Source organism: Salmo trutta, chromosome 13 (genome assembly GCF_901001165.1).
Source record: "Salmo trutta chromosome 13, fSalTru1.1, whole genome shotgun sequence".
In the NCBI taxonomy this organism is placed as follows: domain Eukaryota; kingdom Metazoa; phylum Chordata; class Actinopteri; order Salmoniformes; family Salmonidae; genus Salmo; species Salmo trutta.
In genome coordinates this window covers 55,786,194-55,803,950 of record NC_042969.1, presented here as the reverse complement: position 1 = coordinate 55,803,950, position 17,757 = coordinate 55,786,194, and the positions used below count along the sequence as shown (strand labels likewise).

Below are 17,757 nucleotides of genomic sequence, written 5' to 3'. Positions count from 1 at the left end.
TAAAAGGACACTATAAAATCTGCAGTTTTGTCACAAAACATGCCATGGATGTCTCAAGTTTTGAGGGTGCTTGCAATTTGCATGCTTACTGCAGGAATGTTCACCAGAGCTGTTGCCAGATAATTGAATGTTATTTTCTCTACCATAAGCCGCCTCCAACGTTGTTTTAGAGAGTTTGGCAGTACATCCAACCGGCCTCAATTACATTTTATCAATGGCAATTTCAATGCACAATTGTACTGTGATGAGATCCTGAGGCCCATTGTGAGGTCAATTTTTTTCAAAGGTATTTGTGACCAACAGATGCATATTTATATTCCCAGTCATGTGAAATCCATTGATTAGGGCTTGATGAATTTATTTCAATTTACTGATTTCCTTATATGAACTGTAACTAAGGAAAATCTTTGAAATTGTTGCACTCTTTTGGAACCCTTTTTTCTAAGAGTGTAGCGTTGTCTGGAGACTATTATAAGTGTGCAGAACACACACACACACACACACACACACACACACACACACACACACACACACACACACACACACACACACAAAGCAAACAGGGCAATCTTAACTCAGACAACACCTGAACAGAAGAATAAACCGGGCTTTTGATTTAACTGGGGCCAAGATCATTTAGTACAGTTTTTTTCATTAGTTTTGTTGCTATTTAACAAGTATGTGAAATTTCAAAACACTTAGTACAAAACTCCAAACTGGTAACACTTGTAATGCAGCAAGTCTTATTCTAAACTTTATATTGTGCATTCATTTTGTTTGTAGACATGTCTCACCACACAACCATTGATCCAAAATATAAATATACCGATATAATTACAACATAGGTGTACTGTAATAAAATTAAACTAGTTAAATTAATGAAAAAACATAACAATCGGAAGGTACTAGTTTGCATCAAGCCTGTCTTTATCATTTGACCATTGGTTCTCATCTACATTGCAGTAAATGTGCAGGGCCAAATGGGCACCCAGGGCACGGACAACCAGGGCATGTGCCCCGTGGCCCCCGACCTCCAGGGGGCCCCCAACCCCCCAAAAAATGCCCTCTAAATGTCCTCATTGTTCATGCACCTGGGGAAAAACCTTTTGGCATGGCGAATCCAAGCCTGACATAGGTCTGTCTGGATTGATGTCATTGCATGCCTCATCCATGGCCTGAAGGAGGGTGGCATGATTATGTCTTATGTGACTCAGTTCACCAGAGTTGTGGGTTCGATTCACACTGAGATCACATACAAAAATGTGTGGACTCACTCACTGCGTAAATGGCATATAAATGGTGTTTTCCAATGCAATTTTAGTAAAGCAGTGTGAAACCCCCCCATCAAGAAGACCCCAGCAACTTAATTTTGTATACTTATTACTGTAATGCCAGTTGTCACATACCTTTGTATACATTGTTATAATTCTCTAAGTCTTCGGTGATGTTTATAAAGTGTAATACTGGGATGCAAACTCCAAATGGAATACATTTCAACTCTACAGCATATCTGACATGGTACAGGGGTCTTCTTTTTTTAAGCCCATAACCATGTTTGTGAGGTGTATACATTTGTTTCAAAGTAGATTTGTTTAAGACTACCAATAAACACTCTGTGACCCTGATTTAGTCCACTGCAGTAAAAGGATCATTATTGGCCTCCCCCTCAACGTCAGTATGACAAAGGAGCTGATCGTGGACTACAGGAAATGGAGGGCCGAGCACGCCCCCATTCACATGGACTGGGCTGTAGTGGAGCGGGTTTGAGAGCTTCAAGTTCCTCTGTGTCCACATCACTAAGAATCTATCATGGTCCATATACACCAACACAGGCACGACAATGCCTCTTCCCCCTCAGGAGGCCGAAAAGATTTGGCATGGTCCCTCAGCTCCTCAAAAAGTGCATCAGTGGTGAATTTTAACAAATGAGAAGACAATTATATCAAAAGTAATGTGAGCATTGCATTGTGAAAAGCAATGACTTTATATGAACACGTATTGCAATGTGAAACATTTATTTCTAGATGAAACACTGATTAAGTTTGGTGAAAAGTGACTTTATGATTTGATTTTGTGGTGTGGTGTGGTGGTTAGTAAATTGAAAATGTGCTTAGAGTTTTGAAGCCACTGTATGTATTTTCAATGATCTGTTTTTAGTTTTGTACTAAGAGTTGTGGATCACATACTTATGAAAATTGCACTAAAGCGATTGAAAACAAATGTGATATCAGAGGAAAACAGACATGATCAGCCGAGCACTGATGTAATGTTGTTTTGTAGTGAAACAGGAACTGTTGAGCAATTAAGAATGTCTCTTCCTGGTTCTGGGTTCGAGTCCAGGCTCTGTCGCAGCCGGCCGCGACCGGGAGACTCATGAGGCGGTGCACAATTGGCCCAGTGTTGTTCGGGTAAGGGGAGGGTTTGGCCGGCAAGGATGTCCTTGTCTCATCGCGCACTAGCGACTCCTGTGGTGGGCCGGGCGCAGTGCACGCTGACACGGTCACCAGGTGTACGGTGTTTCCTCCGACACATTGGTGTGGCTGGCTTCCAGGTAGGATGGGCATTGTGTCAAGAAGCAGTGCGGCTTGGTTGGGTTGTGTTTTGGAGGACGCACGACTCTCGACCTTCACCTCTCCCGAGTCCATCCGGGAGTTGCAGCAATGAGACAAAACTGTAACTACCAATTGGATACCAAGAAATTGGGGAGAAAAAAGGCCCCCAAAAAAATGCATTTAAAAAAAAAATAATGTCTCTTCCTGGGACTGTGTTTGTGTGTGTGTGTGTTTTTGTGTGTAGACCACACTGCAGACTCCATTCTTTGGGTGTCACTCAATCCATTATCTAGAGCAGGGAAAATGCTGGCAATTTTATTCTCTCTTTAATTTCCAGCATTTTCTCTGTAATGTGTGAGTCTCTGTTGGTACACAAATATCCATAACATACAGTATTGATGTTGTATGTATGTATGTATGTATGTATGTATGTATGTATGTATGTATGTATGTATGTATGTATGTATGTATGTATGTATGTATGTATGTATGTATGTATGTATGTATGTATGTATGTATGTTTACTAGTGTTTCTGTTGCATAACTACTATGCGGTGCTGTGTTCCTGTGGCTTCAGGCGTGTTACCGGTCAGTGGGATGAGGGTGTACACGTCGGGGGAGGTGGAGGCGGTGAACGGCACAGATGTGCGGCTGAAATGTACCTTCCAGAGCAGCTCGCCCATCACCCCAGCAACGCTCACGGTCTCATGGAGCTTCCGCCCCCTCGAACCTGGCCGTGAGGAGTCAGTGAGTCACCCTGGCTGATTGTAGAACCCTCTGGGCATCCTCGAGATGTAGTTCAGAGTGTGTGTGTGTGTGTGTGTGTGTGTGTGTGTGTGTGTGTGTGTGTGTGTGTTTATAGTCTGCATTCTGTTGTTTGTCAAGGACCTCTGAGTCAACCATCAACCTCCTTGTCAGCGTCATTTAGGAATCTGGCGGAACCGTTTAGAAAAATGACCCTCTTTTGGAAACACTATTGTTGGAGAAACTCTATTAGAGGCGACAATCTAGTAAATTAGATGCAATGAACTACCCTCTAATGAGATGCAATTTGATCTCATTAAGCATTGTGCCAATATATGCCAGGTGTTCTACTACCATGAGAGGCCTTACCCTCCCCCAGAAGGGCGTTTCCATAAGCGGGCGACATGGGCGGGTGATATCATGGGGCGGGACGCCTCCATCGTGGTGCGTGAGGTCAAGTTCACCTACAACGGGACATTCAGCTGCCAGGTGAAGAACCCTCCGGACGTCCACGGCAACATGGGGGAGGTGAAACTAACCGTGGTCACCACAGGTTAGTGTCTGTCTACTGTGAAGCGTACAAGGGTGCTGGGTTTAAATATACTGTAGACGTGTCTGCTGTCCAGTCTTTGGCCTCAGGCTGTGAAAACCTCCCAGCAATCTTTACAAAACCAATCTGGCCCATTTGTAATTTATTCAATCCAGCAGCTCCTTTCTCACAGTAGGTATTAGCTGACATTGCTACTGTAATGGGATAATATGTATGCTGTTGATACATAAAAAAAAATCCTAACACATCACATAAGGTCATCATCATGTACCTCCCCTGGGAACCAGCCATCTAGCCCTGTTTGAATAGAGTTTCCTCTTAGTCTATTTATTTCCCCCTCTTTTCTTTCCAGCCTCCTTCTCTGAGATTGTCATTCTGGCTGTAGCCATCGGGGGCGCCATCATGCTGATGGTCATCATCCTCGTCATCATCATGTCAATAAGGCGATGTCTCAAGAAGAGACAGGAGGAGTGGTTGGAGGAACTGCCACGCAGAGAGAGAAAGGACCCTACAGTGTGGTAAGACAGAGAGAGCGAGAAGGAGCGAGAGAGAGTGGGATCTCTCCAACCTGTCTTCCCTCTGGCTGGGCTCTGTTGGTGCTCACCTCTGGGACTGGGCTCAGTCAATTGCTCTGTCTGCGTGGACACTCTCCTCTGAACCTAGCTTTGGAACCAAAACCTGGACCTATCGTTGGGCAGATGTTTTTACAAAGAGCAGACTTAAATGCAAAAAGTGCCTTAGAATACTACTGTAGATTATCCATCTGCTGGATCCTGTATCTTACCACCATGTACCTTTCTGGAAAGACAGTAGGCCTGCATTCATATTTTCCTGTATATCAAATGGGCTTCCGAACACATTTCCTGTTTAAGTGTAGATGTTTTATGACATAGTTGTGGAAAATAATGTACAGTATTTCTATTGAGATTTACTACTATCAGTTTCAAACTCTAACATCTGCCCAATCATTTTCCAATCACATAGGACTTAGTAAGCCAATGCCCATGGTTGATAGGTACCAGCAGTCTCTCTCTCATCTGGTTCAATGCATTTCAACCACAAGTCCACGACAAGATGTCTTTACATTTCTGTCTTAGTTTACTGCTGATCAATGATATTATTTGGTTTTGTCCTGAAGTGATTTTGTATTTCTAAACAGACGTTGTGTTTTTTTATCAGTGAAATTGTTCAACTACTGCAGAAATACTCAAAATGCTGTCAATATTCACTGCAAGACCTAAGGCACTTGCTTAAAGCAGACATTTCTCAAATATTCTAATCAATATACAGTTGATTATATCAACATTGTTAAATCATTATGTTCAAATTATTAAACATTTCAAAGAATTGTCTATTTCACTATGACTGTGACTGTATTGTCGTTTTTTCACCTTTAGACGGTTGAAACCCCATGTGTCTGTTTTAGTGCAATTATGGTCAGTTGAACACATCAAATTCTATATCAGTAGTGTTCTTTATCTATGGTCTATGGATGAAGGGACTACTCTCTTTCTGTTGGGTTTTCAGATCCCTCTGCATTGGGTGCTTCTTTAGGTTTCAATTTAAACAACGTCATGTGTAACCACATATGCCTCACCAACAAAAGCCAACTCTACATCTTGGCGATGGAAGTATTTTTCTTTTACAACAACAACATCCAGACCAATTGATTGATCCCGATCAAACATGGTGTTCCAAGATGGCATCGCTTGAAGAGTTGTTCTTTTCCTATTCATTGAAGAGGTGGCTGCCTCTCATCTAAAAGGCAAATTCATGCTCAACCTTTCCCAATTTTGACCTTTGCGTGTTCGTATGTTCGTGCTTATGTGTGTGTCCCTGTTCCTGGCCTTGTCCTCTGTGTGTATGCGTGTATGTGTTTTAGCCACCCTGCAAGGGCCATCCACCTGTATATGGACGATGATGTGCTAGAGGTTGACAGCTCGGACGGTATGATCTCTGAGGCCAGCACCAAGGACCCCAGTTCCTCTGAGGAAGACGACAGGAGATCTGACTACGACGGAGGTGATGACTCTGACTGAGATAGGGACAGTGGCACCACAGGAGGTTAGTGGCACCTTAATTGGGGAGGACGGGCTCGTGGTAACGGCTGGAGCAGAATAGGTGGAATGGTATCAAACACATCGTTTCCATGTGTTTGATGCCATTCCATTCGCTCCGTTCCAGCCATCATTATGAGCCGTCCTCCACTCAGCAGCCTCCTGTGAGTGACACCGCTGAGCAGGGCCAGTTTAATGCAGGGGCTTACAGGGACTGAAGCACCTTGGCCCAAGCCCGTAGAGGGCCCAAGAGACAAAAATAAAATATATACAATATATATATCACAGAAGGTTGGTGGCACCTTAATTGGGGAGGACGGGCTCGATTAATAGTTTAAAAAAAAGAACTGGATAAAGTTTTATCACAAGCCCATACAGGTAACTCCTAAAATAAAGTTAACATAAAGTGTCTTAAAAGGCATCGATTCTACAAGTGGACCTAAACCATGGCAGGAAAATGCACCCCACACCATAACATATACTTTGTGTCTTTCATTACTCAAGTATTTGCTTTATTTTGGCAGTTACTAGTATGTTTACAGTCGGGAAGGCTGAAATTTGGGCAGCAAGTGCGCCAAGTATACAGCTTGTCGCATTGTTGCCATAGACATACAATCCATAGAAAGGTATTGTAAACTCTTACCCTGGCAATTTGACTGTTAGACTCATGGGTACAATAGCAATGGCTGCCAGTCCTGATTTGAATGGGAACTGCCATCTATGGATCTTCATCTGAGTCACAACAATAGACAAACACAGTCTGCTTAAACTAATAACACACAAACAATTGTGCGTTTTCATGTCTTTATTGAACACACCGTGTAAACATTCACAGTGCAGGGTGGGAAAAGTATGTGAACCCTTGGATTTAATAACTGGTTGTCCCTCCTTTGGCAGCAATAACCTCAACCAAATGCTTTCTGTAGTTATGGATCAGACCTGCACAACGGTCAGGAGGAATTGTGGACCTTTCCTCTTTACAAAACTGTTTCAGTTCAGCAGTATTCTTGGGATGTCTGGTGTGGACCGCTCTCTTGAGGTCATGCCACAGCATCTCAATCAGGTTGAGGTCAGGACTCCAGAAGGCATATTTTCTTCTGTTGAAGCCATTCTGTTGGTGATTTACTTCTGTGTTTTGGGTCGTTGTCCTGTTGCATCACCCAACTTCTGTTGAGCTTCAATTGGTGGACAGATAGCCTTACATTCTCCTGCAAAATGTCTTGATAAACTTGTGAATGTATTTTTCCAGCGATGATAGCAAGCTGTCCAGGCCCTGAGGCAGCAAAGCAGCCCCAAACCATGATGCTCCCTCCACCATACTTTACCGTTGGGATGAAGTTTTGATGTTGGTGTGCTGTGCTGTTCCTTAGTGTTGTGTGCTCCTCCAAACAACTCAACTTTAGTTTCATCTGTCCACAGAATACTTTGCCAATAGCGCTGTGGAACATCCAGGTGCACTTTTGCAAACTTCAAACTTCATTCTTGTTTAGTGTTTTACGTGTATGGTACTCGTCAACAGAGATGTTAGCATATTCCAGAGATTTCTGTAAGTCTTTAGCTGACACTCTAGGATTCTTCTTAACTTCATTGAGCACTCTGCACTGTGCTCTTGCAGTCATCTTGGGAGAGTAGCAACAGTGCTGAACCTTCTCCATTTATAGACAATTTGTCTTACCGTGGACTGATGAACATCAAGGCTTTAAGAGATACTTTTGTAACCCTTTCCAGCTTTATGCAAGTTAACAATTCTTAATCTTAGGTCTTCTGAGATCTCTTTTGTTCGAGGTATGGTTCACATCAGGCAATGCTTCTTGGGAATAGCAAATTCACATTTTGTGAGTGTTTTTTATAGGGCAGGGCAGCTCCAACCAACATCTCCAATCTTGTCTCATTGATTAGACTCCAGGTTAGCTGACTCCAAGCTCCATCTATTCAATATTGACAAGAAAAATACAATCATTTGTGTTATTAGTTTAAGCACACTGTGTTTGTCTATTGTTGTGACTTAGATGAAGATCAGATTAAATCTCATGACCAATTTATGTAGGAATCCAGGTAATTCAAAAGATTTCACATATTTTTTCTCACCACTGTATATGGATTATATAATTTTTCAAAAATACATTCGAAGTTTGGAAACCAAATGCCTACTGCTGAAAAGAGAACAAATCTGTCTGTAGAAACAATATAATATTTTTTTTTTATCAGCAACTCCCAAGTAGCTTATTTTGAGATAGACTATTGCCATGACGAGCACATTTGGCCATCACCGATGAGTAGCCTATGGCTTCATCTTCATCATTGGGTGAGTCAGTGTGCCACTGGAAAGTTTATTTAGTAGCCTACTGTACATACAGTTGAAGTCAGAAGTTTACATACACCTTAGCCAAATACATTTAAACTCAGTTTTTCACAATTCCTGACATTTAATCCCAGTATATATTCCCTGTCTTAGGTCAGTTAGGATCTTATTTTTATTTTAAGAATGTGAAATGTCAGAATAATAGTAGAGAATTATTTATTTCATCACATTCCCAGTGGGTCAGAAGTTTACATACACTCAATTAGTATTTGGTAGCATTGCCTTTAAATTGTTTAACTTGGGTCAAATGTTACGGATAGCCTTCCACAAGCTTCCCACAATAAGTTGGGTGAATTTTGGCCCATTACTCCTGACAGAGCTGGTGTAACTGAGTCAGGTTTGTAGGATCCTTGCTGGCATATGCTTTTTCAGTTCTGCCCACAAATTTTCTATAGGATTGAGGTCAGGGCTTTGGGTTGGCCACTCCAATACCTTGACTTTGTTGTCCTTAAGCCATTTTGCTACAACTTTGGAAGTATGCTTGGGGTCATTGTCCATTTGGAAGACCCATTTGCGACCAAGCTTTAACTTCCTGACTGATGTCTTGAGATGTTGCTTAAATATATCCACATAATTTTCCTGCCTCATGATGCCATCTATTTTGTGAAGTGCACCAGTCCCTCCTGCTGCAAAGCACCCCCACAACATGATGCTGCAACCCCCGTACTTCACGGTTTGGATGGTGTTCTTCGGCTTGCAAGTTTCACCCTTTTTCGTCCAAACATAACGATGGTCATTATGGCCAAACAGTTCTATTTTTGTTTCATCAAACCAGAGGAAATTTCTCCAAAAAGTAAGATTTTTGTCCCCTTGTGCAGTTGCAAACTATAGTCTGGCTTTTTTATGGCGGTTTTGGAGCAGTGGTTTCTTCCTTGCTGAGCGGCCGTTCAGGTTATGTCAATATAGGACTCGTTTTACTGTGGATATAGATACTTTTGTACACCGGTTTCCTCCAGCATCTTCCCAAGGTCCTTTGCTGTTGTTTTGGGTTTGATTTGCACTTTTCGCACCAAAGTACGTTCATCTCTAGGAGACAGAATGCGTCTCCTTCCTGAGCGGTATGATGGCTGTGTGGTCCCATGGTGTTTATACTTACGCATTATTGTTTGTACAGATGAACGTGGTATCTTCAGGCATTTGGAAATTGCTCCCAAGTGTGAACCAGACTTGTGGAGTACTACAATTTTTTTTCTGAGGTCTTGGCTGATTTCTTTTGATTTTCCCATGATGTCAAGCAAAGAGGCACTGAGTTTGAAGGTAGGCCTTGAAATACATCCATAGGTACACCTCCAATTGACTCAAATGGTCATAAGCTTCTAAAGCCATCATTTTCTGGAATTTTCCAAGCTGTTTAAAGGCACAGTCAACTTAGTGTATGTTAACTTCTGACCCACTGGAATTGTGATAAAGTGAATTGTAAGTGAAATAATCTGACTGTAAACAATTGTTGGAAAAATTACTTGTGTCATGCACAAAGTAGATGTCCTAACCGACTTGCCAAAACTATAGTTTGTTAACGAGAAATTTGTGGAGTGGTTGAAAAACGAGTTTTAATGACTCCAACCTAAGTGTATGTAAACTTCTGACTTCAACTGTATACACTGACTGTACAAAACATGCTCTTTCCATGACAGACTGACCAGGTGAATCCTGGTGATCTGTGATTTCTTAATCCAGGCCTGCCTCTGAGCATGGCAGCCGGGACGACATAACAGCAGGGATCAGGAGAAGAGAACCTGAGGGGAATGCCTTTACAGTATTGTATCTGAAGCAGTGTTTGAAGAAGAGTTTGAAGAGTCTAGAACAAGAATACATCAGAACCCTATTGGACATAGATGATGATGAAGTTTTAGAGGTGAAATAGGAAGCACCAGGCAGCATAGCAGACTAGTATGGCCCAAAGCAGGACAGAGGGAGAGGGACAGAACACTGCTACCTGAATGAGTTGAGAGGAGCTGCAGAAAGAAAAACTGGGATCTCACTTAACAAAAGGGAATGTATTACATCAAGAATGTTGGACTGATTTTAATAGTGTTCCATTTATATGAAAAATAACAAGTATTGCAGTCTTACAACGAAGATTAACTATCCTCAGTGCTCGCCGGGGTGTGTGGGAGTTGAAGAGTCGCATGCAGTCAGATCTGAAAACCCTTTGATTCCAAAAATCTCCTTGAGACTTTTTATTTTATTAACGGAGGATGCATCCTACTGACATTTTACCGTACCACTTTTTTACAGAATTTTTGTTGTTTTGTAAAACTGAGAATTTTTTTTATTTATTTTTATTTATTTCACCTTTATTTAACCAGGTAGGCAAGTTGAGAACAAGTTCTCATTTACAATTGCGACCTGGCCAAGATAAAGCAAAGCAGTTCGACAACATACAACAACACAGAGTTACACATGGAATAAAACAACATACAATCAATGATGCAGTAGAAAAAAATAAGACTATATACAATGTGAGCAAATGATGTGAGATAAGGGAGGTAAAGGCAAAAAAATGCCATGGTGGCAAAGTAAATAAAGTATAGCAAAAAAAAACACTGGAATGGTAGATTTGTAGTTTGAAGAAAGTTCAAAGTTAAAATATAAATAATATGGTGCAAAGGAGCAAAATAAATAAAATAAATAAATACAGTAGGGGAAGAGGTAGTAGTTTGGGCTAAATTATAGATGGGCTATGTACAGGTGCAGTGATCTGTGAGCTGCTCTGACAGCTGGTGCTTAAAGCTAGTGAGGGAGATAAGTATTTCCAGTTTCAGAGATTTTTGTAGTTCGTTCCAGTCATTGGCAGCAGAGAACTGGAAGGAGAGACGACCAAAGGAGGAGTTGGCTTTAGGGGTGACCAGAGAGATATACCTGCTGGAGCACGTGCTACAGGTGGGTGCTGCTATGGTGACCAGTGAGCGGAGATAAGGGGGGACTTTACCTAGCAGGGTCTTGTAGATGACCTGGAGCCAATGTGTTTGGCGACGAGTATGAAGCGAAGGCCAGCCAACGAGAGCGTACAGGTCGCAGTGGTGGGTAGTATATGGGGCTTTGGTGACAAAACGGATGGCACTGTGATAGACTGCATCCAGCTTGTTGAGTATGGTATTGGAGGCTATTTTGTAAATGACATCGCCGAAGTCGAGGATTGGTAGGATGGTCAGTTTTACGAGGGTATGTTTGGCAGCATGAGTGAAGGATGCTTTGTTGCGAAATAGGAAGCCAATGTGTTTTTTGTCTCTGCATTTTAGAAATGCAAGAAGAATTTTCTCCTGTCATTTAAAAAAATCCAAGTTAATGTTACTGTTTGATTTATAATAAAATTCCTTTTACTGAATTATTGCTGGTCTTGAAGCTTGATGATGCGTCTCTGCTGAAATTTGAGCCTCAGAAACTATATCTGTTAAACTGATGATTGCTGACATCACATACATAGTAGCTAAACAAATAGCATTTTTTATTGCATCTATTATGCATCGTTATCTATCATGTGTTGTCTCTAGTGGTCTATCAACTGATGTTTATAAGTGATGGATGTGCCCTTAGCTGTAACTGTTGCCTGATTGCAATGCATTGTTTGAGCTGTATTCATGAAGTATGCTTGTCCATGCGTCTGCAAGTTGTGTTTGTGTGTGCTTGTTTGTTGGATGAGATTGCTTGTGTGTGTGTGTGTGTGTGTGTGTGTGTGTGTGTGTGTGTGTGTGTGTGTGTGTGTGTGTGTGTGTGTGTGTGTGTGTGTGTGTGTGTGTGTGTGTGTGTGTGTGTGTGTGCAGCGATCAAAGTCTATCCACTCTGGTGCGGCTTTGGTTACTGACTGACATAGCAGGGAGAGGAGGGAGGGATTTGGGGATTATACTCTAGAAGGGAGTCTAACGATCCAAGATAATTGGATCTGTTACATTCTGTAGTTAAGAATGGCAGCTCTGTTGAATGAAAGGTTGCACTGGTGTAATCTGGGCCCTCTCCAGCATCACCAGGCTTCAGGTGATTATCCACTCAAAGCTAGGTTCACTCCTAATTTCATCACTTAATCACCTTTGGAGATTGGGAATAAACAGGTTTAATGTTTTAAACTTAAAAAAGTTTTGGAGAAAAAAATGATGGAAGAATGGCACCGGAGTGGATGGCTGCCGTTTTATGACCTCCTAACCAATTGTGCTATTTAGTGTGTTTTTGAATTTTTTGTAACTTATTTTGTACATAATGCTGATGCTACCGTCTCTTATGACCGAAAAGAGCTTCTGGATATCAGAATAGCGATTACTCACCTCAAACTGGACAAAGATAATATACAGTTGGCTGAGTTTTCCGTGCATCGGCAGGACAGAACAGCTACGTCCGGTAAGACGAGGGGTGGGGGTGTGTGTCTATTTGTCAATAACAGCTGGTGCATGATGTCTAATATTAAGGTACGCAATGTCTAATATTAAGGTAGTCTCGAGGTATTGCTCGCCTGAGGTAGAGTACCTCATGATAAGCTGTAGATCACACTATCTACAAAGAGTTTTCATCTATATTTTTCATAGCTGTTTATTTACCACCACAAACCAACAATGGCACTAAGACCGCACTCAACGAGCTATAGAAGGCCATAAGCAAGCAAGAACAAATTATCATCCAGAAGAGGCGCTCCCAGTGGCTGGGGACTTTAATGCAGGCAAACTCACATCTGCATGTCACATGTTCAACCAGAGGAAAAAAAACTTTAGACCACCTTTTCTGCACACAGACGCGTACAAAGCTCTCCCTCACCCTCCAATTCTATCCTCCTGATTCCTGCTTAGAAGCAAAAACTAAAGCAAGAAGTACCAGTGACTCGCTCAATACGGAAGTGGTCAGATGACGTGGATGCAACGCTACAGGACTGTTTTGCTAGCACAGACTGGAATATGTTCCAGGATTTATCCAATGGCATTGAGGAGGATACCACCATCTTCATCAATAAGTGCATCGAAGACATCGTCCCCACAGTGACCGTACGTACATACCCCAACCAGAAGCCATGGATTACATCTGCACCGAGCTAAAGGCTAGAGCTGCCGCTTTCAAGGAGCGGGACACTAATCCAGATGCTTATAAGAAATCCACCTATGCCCTCAGACGAACCATCAAACAGGCAAAGCGTCAATACAGGACTAAGATTGAATCCTACTACACCGATTCTCACACTCGTCGGATGTGGCAGGGCTTGCAAACTATTACGGACTACAAGCTGCCCAGTGACGCGAGCCTACCAGACGAGCTAAATATCTTTAATGCTCGCTTTGAGGCAAGCAATACTGAAGCATGCATGAGAGCACCAGCTGTTCCAGACGTCTGTGTGATCACTCTCTCCATAGCCGATGTGAGCAAGACCTTTAAACAGGTCAATATTCACAAGGACGCGGGGACAGACGGATTACCAGGACGTGTACTCAGAGCATGTGTGTACCAACGGGCAAGTGTCTTCACTGACATTTTCCACCTCTCCCTGACCGAGTCTGTAATACCTACATGTTTCAAGCAGACCTCACATCAATACCATCATCCCGGAAACCCTAGACCCACTCTAATTCGCATACCACCCCAAAAGATCCACAGATGACGCAATCTCAATCGCACTCCACAATGCCCTTACCCACCTGGACAAAAGGAACACCTATGTGACTACAGCTCAGCGTTCAACACCATAGTGCCCTCAAAACTCATCACTAAGCTAAGGACCCTGGTACTAAACACCTCCCTCTGCAACTGGATCCTGGACTTCCTGACGGCCCGCCCCCAGGTGGTAAGGGTAGGCAACAACACATCTGCCACGCTGATCCTCAACACGGGGACCCCTCAGGGGTGCGTGCTTAGTCCCCTCCTGTACTCCCTGTTCACCCACGACTGCATGGCCAGGCACGACTCCAACACCATCATTAAGTTTGCTGACGACACAACGGTGGTAGGCCTGATAGGCCTGATCACCGACAACGATGAGCCTATATGGAAGAGGTCAGCGACCTGGCAGTGTGGTGCCATGACAACAACCTCTCCCTCGAGAGTTTCAAGTTCCTTGGTGTCCACATCACCAACAAACTTTCATGGTTCAAACATACCAAGAAAGTTGTGAAGATGGCACAACAACGCCTTTTACCCCTCAGGAGACTGAACAGATTTGGCATGGGTCCCCAGATCCTCAAAGTTCTACAGCTGCACCATCGACAGCATCCTGATCAGTTGCATCACCGCCTGGTATGGCAACTGCTCGGCATCTGACCTTAAGGCGCTACAGAGGGTAGTGTGTACGGCCCAGTATATCACTGGGGCCAAGCTTCCTGCCATCCAGGAAGCTAGGCAGTGTCAATTGAAGGCCCCAAAAATTGTCAAAGACTCCAGTCACCCAAGCCATAGACTGTTCTCTCTGCTACCGCACGGCAAGCGGTACCGGAGCGCCAAGTCTAGGTTCAAAAGGCTCCTTAACAGCTTCTACCCCCAAGCCATAAGACTGCTGAACAATTATTCAAATGGCCACTCAGAATATTTGTTTTTACACTGCTGATACTTGCTTTTTATTATCTATGCTGAGTCACTTTACCCCTACCTACATGTACAACTAACCTCGACTAACATGTACCCCCACACATTGACTCGGTACCGGTACCCCCTGTATATAGCCTCATTATTGATATTATTATACATTTTTTTACTGTAGTTTATTTAGTAAATATTTTCGTAACTATTTTCTTAACTGCATTGTTGGTTAAGGGCTTGTAAGTAAGCATTTCACAGTAAGGTCTACACCTGTTGTATTTAGAGCATGTGACAAATAACATTTGATTTGAACTTGGGTCAAAAGACTATTCAATGATTATGATGGATTGATTCAATGTCATGGTATGATTACTGCAATTTTCTGTTACAATGATTATTATTACGTCAACCAATACATGTCTTTGTCTTGTAATAACTGAGTAACTACTTTGATATGTCAAACATTTTATTGCTCAGATAAACATAGCAACTAGATAAGCTTTTGGCTGTCATATCAGTTACTATATTACAAGATAAGTCTAACTTTATGGTAGCTGTTAAACTTAATGGGATTTTGGTCAGTATTTCTGTTGAAGTGTATAAGAAGATAAACCTAGATTTGGGATTAAGATCTGTCTGTGTCCTGAGTCCTTTAATCCTCCTTCACACCTACTGAACTACACAAGACATGACAAGCATAACACGGCTTGGTTAAAATACATGAAAGGAATGTTGGTAGGCCTAAGCCTTTTCCTTGGAGCCGAAAGCTGGACAGACAAACAAACAGTCATCATCTCATAATCATTCCACACCCAATGATGGGTTGTACCAGGCACAGACAGTGACAAGGAGGTAAACCTCAGCATTGCGTAAAAACATCACCCTATTGGTGCACTTTGTCCCAGCCCCAGGTCCTCACAAATGGGCTGGTCTGGGCAGGTAGCAACAGCAGCAACAATACACGCTTCACCATGGGAATGTGACTTGAAGACTGAAGACTTGACTGACGACTTACAGCGTCACCTGGCGAGACTATGCAATCTATCTACATTATGCTGGGAAGTAAAATAATGAGTAATAATGAGTAAAATAGTCAAGGGGAGAGGCAACAATACAATGAGTGTACAAAACATTAGACATGACATAGACTGACCAGGTGAAAGCTATGATCCCTTATTGATGTCACTTGTTAAATCCACTTTAATCAGTGCAGATGAAGGGGAGGAGACCGGTTAAAGACGGATTTTTAAGCCTTGAGACAATTGAGACATGGATTGTGTATGTCTGCCAATTCATAGGGTAAATGGGCAAGACAAAAGATTTAAGTGCGTTTGAACGGGGTATGGTAATAGGCGCACTGGTTTGATTGTGTCAAAAACTGCAGCGCTGCTGGGTTTTTCACGCTCAACAGTTTCCCATATGCAAACTTGAATGGTCCACCACCCAATGGACATCCAGACAATTTGACACAACTGTGGGAAGCATTGGAGTCAACTTGGGCCAGCATCCCTGTGGAACACTTTCGACACCTTGTAGAGTCCATGCTCTGACGAATTGAGGCTGTTCTGAGGGCAAAGGGGGGGTGCAACTCAATATTATGAAAGTGTTCTTAATGTTATGTTCCTGGGTGTATTGTCCACAGTATTATTTCCGTACATATGATTTTTGAGTCTGCCATCCATTGCTTTGACAATTTTGACAGCTACACTCATGTTTGTATGTATACCTCTCAGATTTCTGTACACATGAAGAGATAATATCCTTTACCAAAAGATGAGAGGAGGGCCATGGTACTTTACATCACAGCACTGCACATCTACATATACCTGGATAATCAGATGCACAGTCTGTTCATTGGACCTTGTAGCTAAACCCCTTTTATTAGTTTCCCACATGTTGACATCTGAAGAATCAGCCCTCTGTTGACCGTGCCCCCATGGAGACAGTGATAAGTGAGGGTCCATTCATTCTCACTGGGAAGGTAGAACTGAAATGCACACTACTGTACTAAACAGAGGCCTTTCTAAGAATACACATTACACAAACACAAAGCAGCACTGTTGCAAACACACTCAGGTAATACCCAGAATCCTTCACGTTTGCAACTAAAAGGACATCCTTGAAATTCTGTCCATGTAGAAATCTGATTATGGGATGTAATTCTCTTGTCGGTGTAGGAAGTGCACGCCCCTGGGATTGATAGTTGTTCACTACAGACGTAATGGTATCAGAATTAAATGAAGACAAAACTTCAAAGGGCTCTCTAACGTATGCGTACACAGGGGTAAACTGTGGTATTGCTAGACAAATAAATAAATGTCTCACCCATTAAGGATAATTACAAAGTTAAAGACTAGGGCTCTGGGACAGGGGTATTGTACTCTAGGAATAGCTGGCCGCTCCCACAGGGTAGCCAGAAGTTTACAGAGAAGGCTGATAAGAGAGGAGGATTAGACACACAAGGTCACATAAGGTGATGAGTGGCATTGAAAGAGGTTTAGGAGTGAAAACATGTAATTGTCATATTCAACCTCCAATGCTTTCCAAAAGGGTGATGTTGCTACTATAAAAGACATAACGACAAGCATATTGCCAATGTAAAAATCATAACGCACGGCAAGTGGTACCGGAGCGCCAAGTCTAGGTCCAAGAGGCTTCTAAACAGTTCTACCCCGAAGCCATAAGACTCCTGAACACCTAATCAAATGGCTACCCAGACTATTTGCCCCCCTCTTTTACACCACTGCTGCTACCTACATGTTCATATTACCTCAACTAACCGGTCCTCCCGCACATTGACTCTGTACTGGTACCCCCTGTATATTGTCTCGCTACTGTTATTTTACTGCTGCTCTTTAATTACTTTTATTTCTTATTCTTATCCATATTTTTTTAACTGCATTGTTGGTTAGGGGCTCGTAAGTAAGCATTTCACTGTAAGGTCTACACCTGCTGTATTCGGCACATGATACTAATAACATTTTATTTGATTTAATTTTATTGAAT

At 42.4% G+C, this 17,757-nt stretch overlaps 1 protein-coding gene across 1 annotated transcript in view; it reads left to right on the top strand.

The window, feature by feature from the left end:
• Positions 1 to 10,035, top strand: part of LOC115206075 (myelin protein zero-like protein 2) — a 28,369-nt gene extending 18,334 nt beyond the window's left edge. The window contains exons 2-5 of the mRNA XM_029772648.1: positions 3,130 to 3,299; positions 3,639 to 3,849; positions 4,199 to 5,868; positions 9,900 to 10,035. Coding sequence (XP_029628508.1) covers positions 3,130 to 3,299; positions 3,639 to 3,849; positions 4,199 to 4,368 — 551 coding nt within the window. The 3' untranslated portion in view covers positions 4,369 to 5,868; positions 9,900 to 10,035. The remainder of the gene's footprint in view (positions 1 to 3,129; positions 3,300 to 3,638; positions 3,850 to 4,198; positions 5,869 to 9,899) is intronic.
• Positions 10,036 to 17,757: the final 7,722 nt, after the last annotated feature.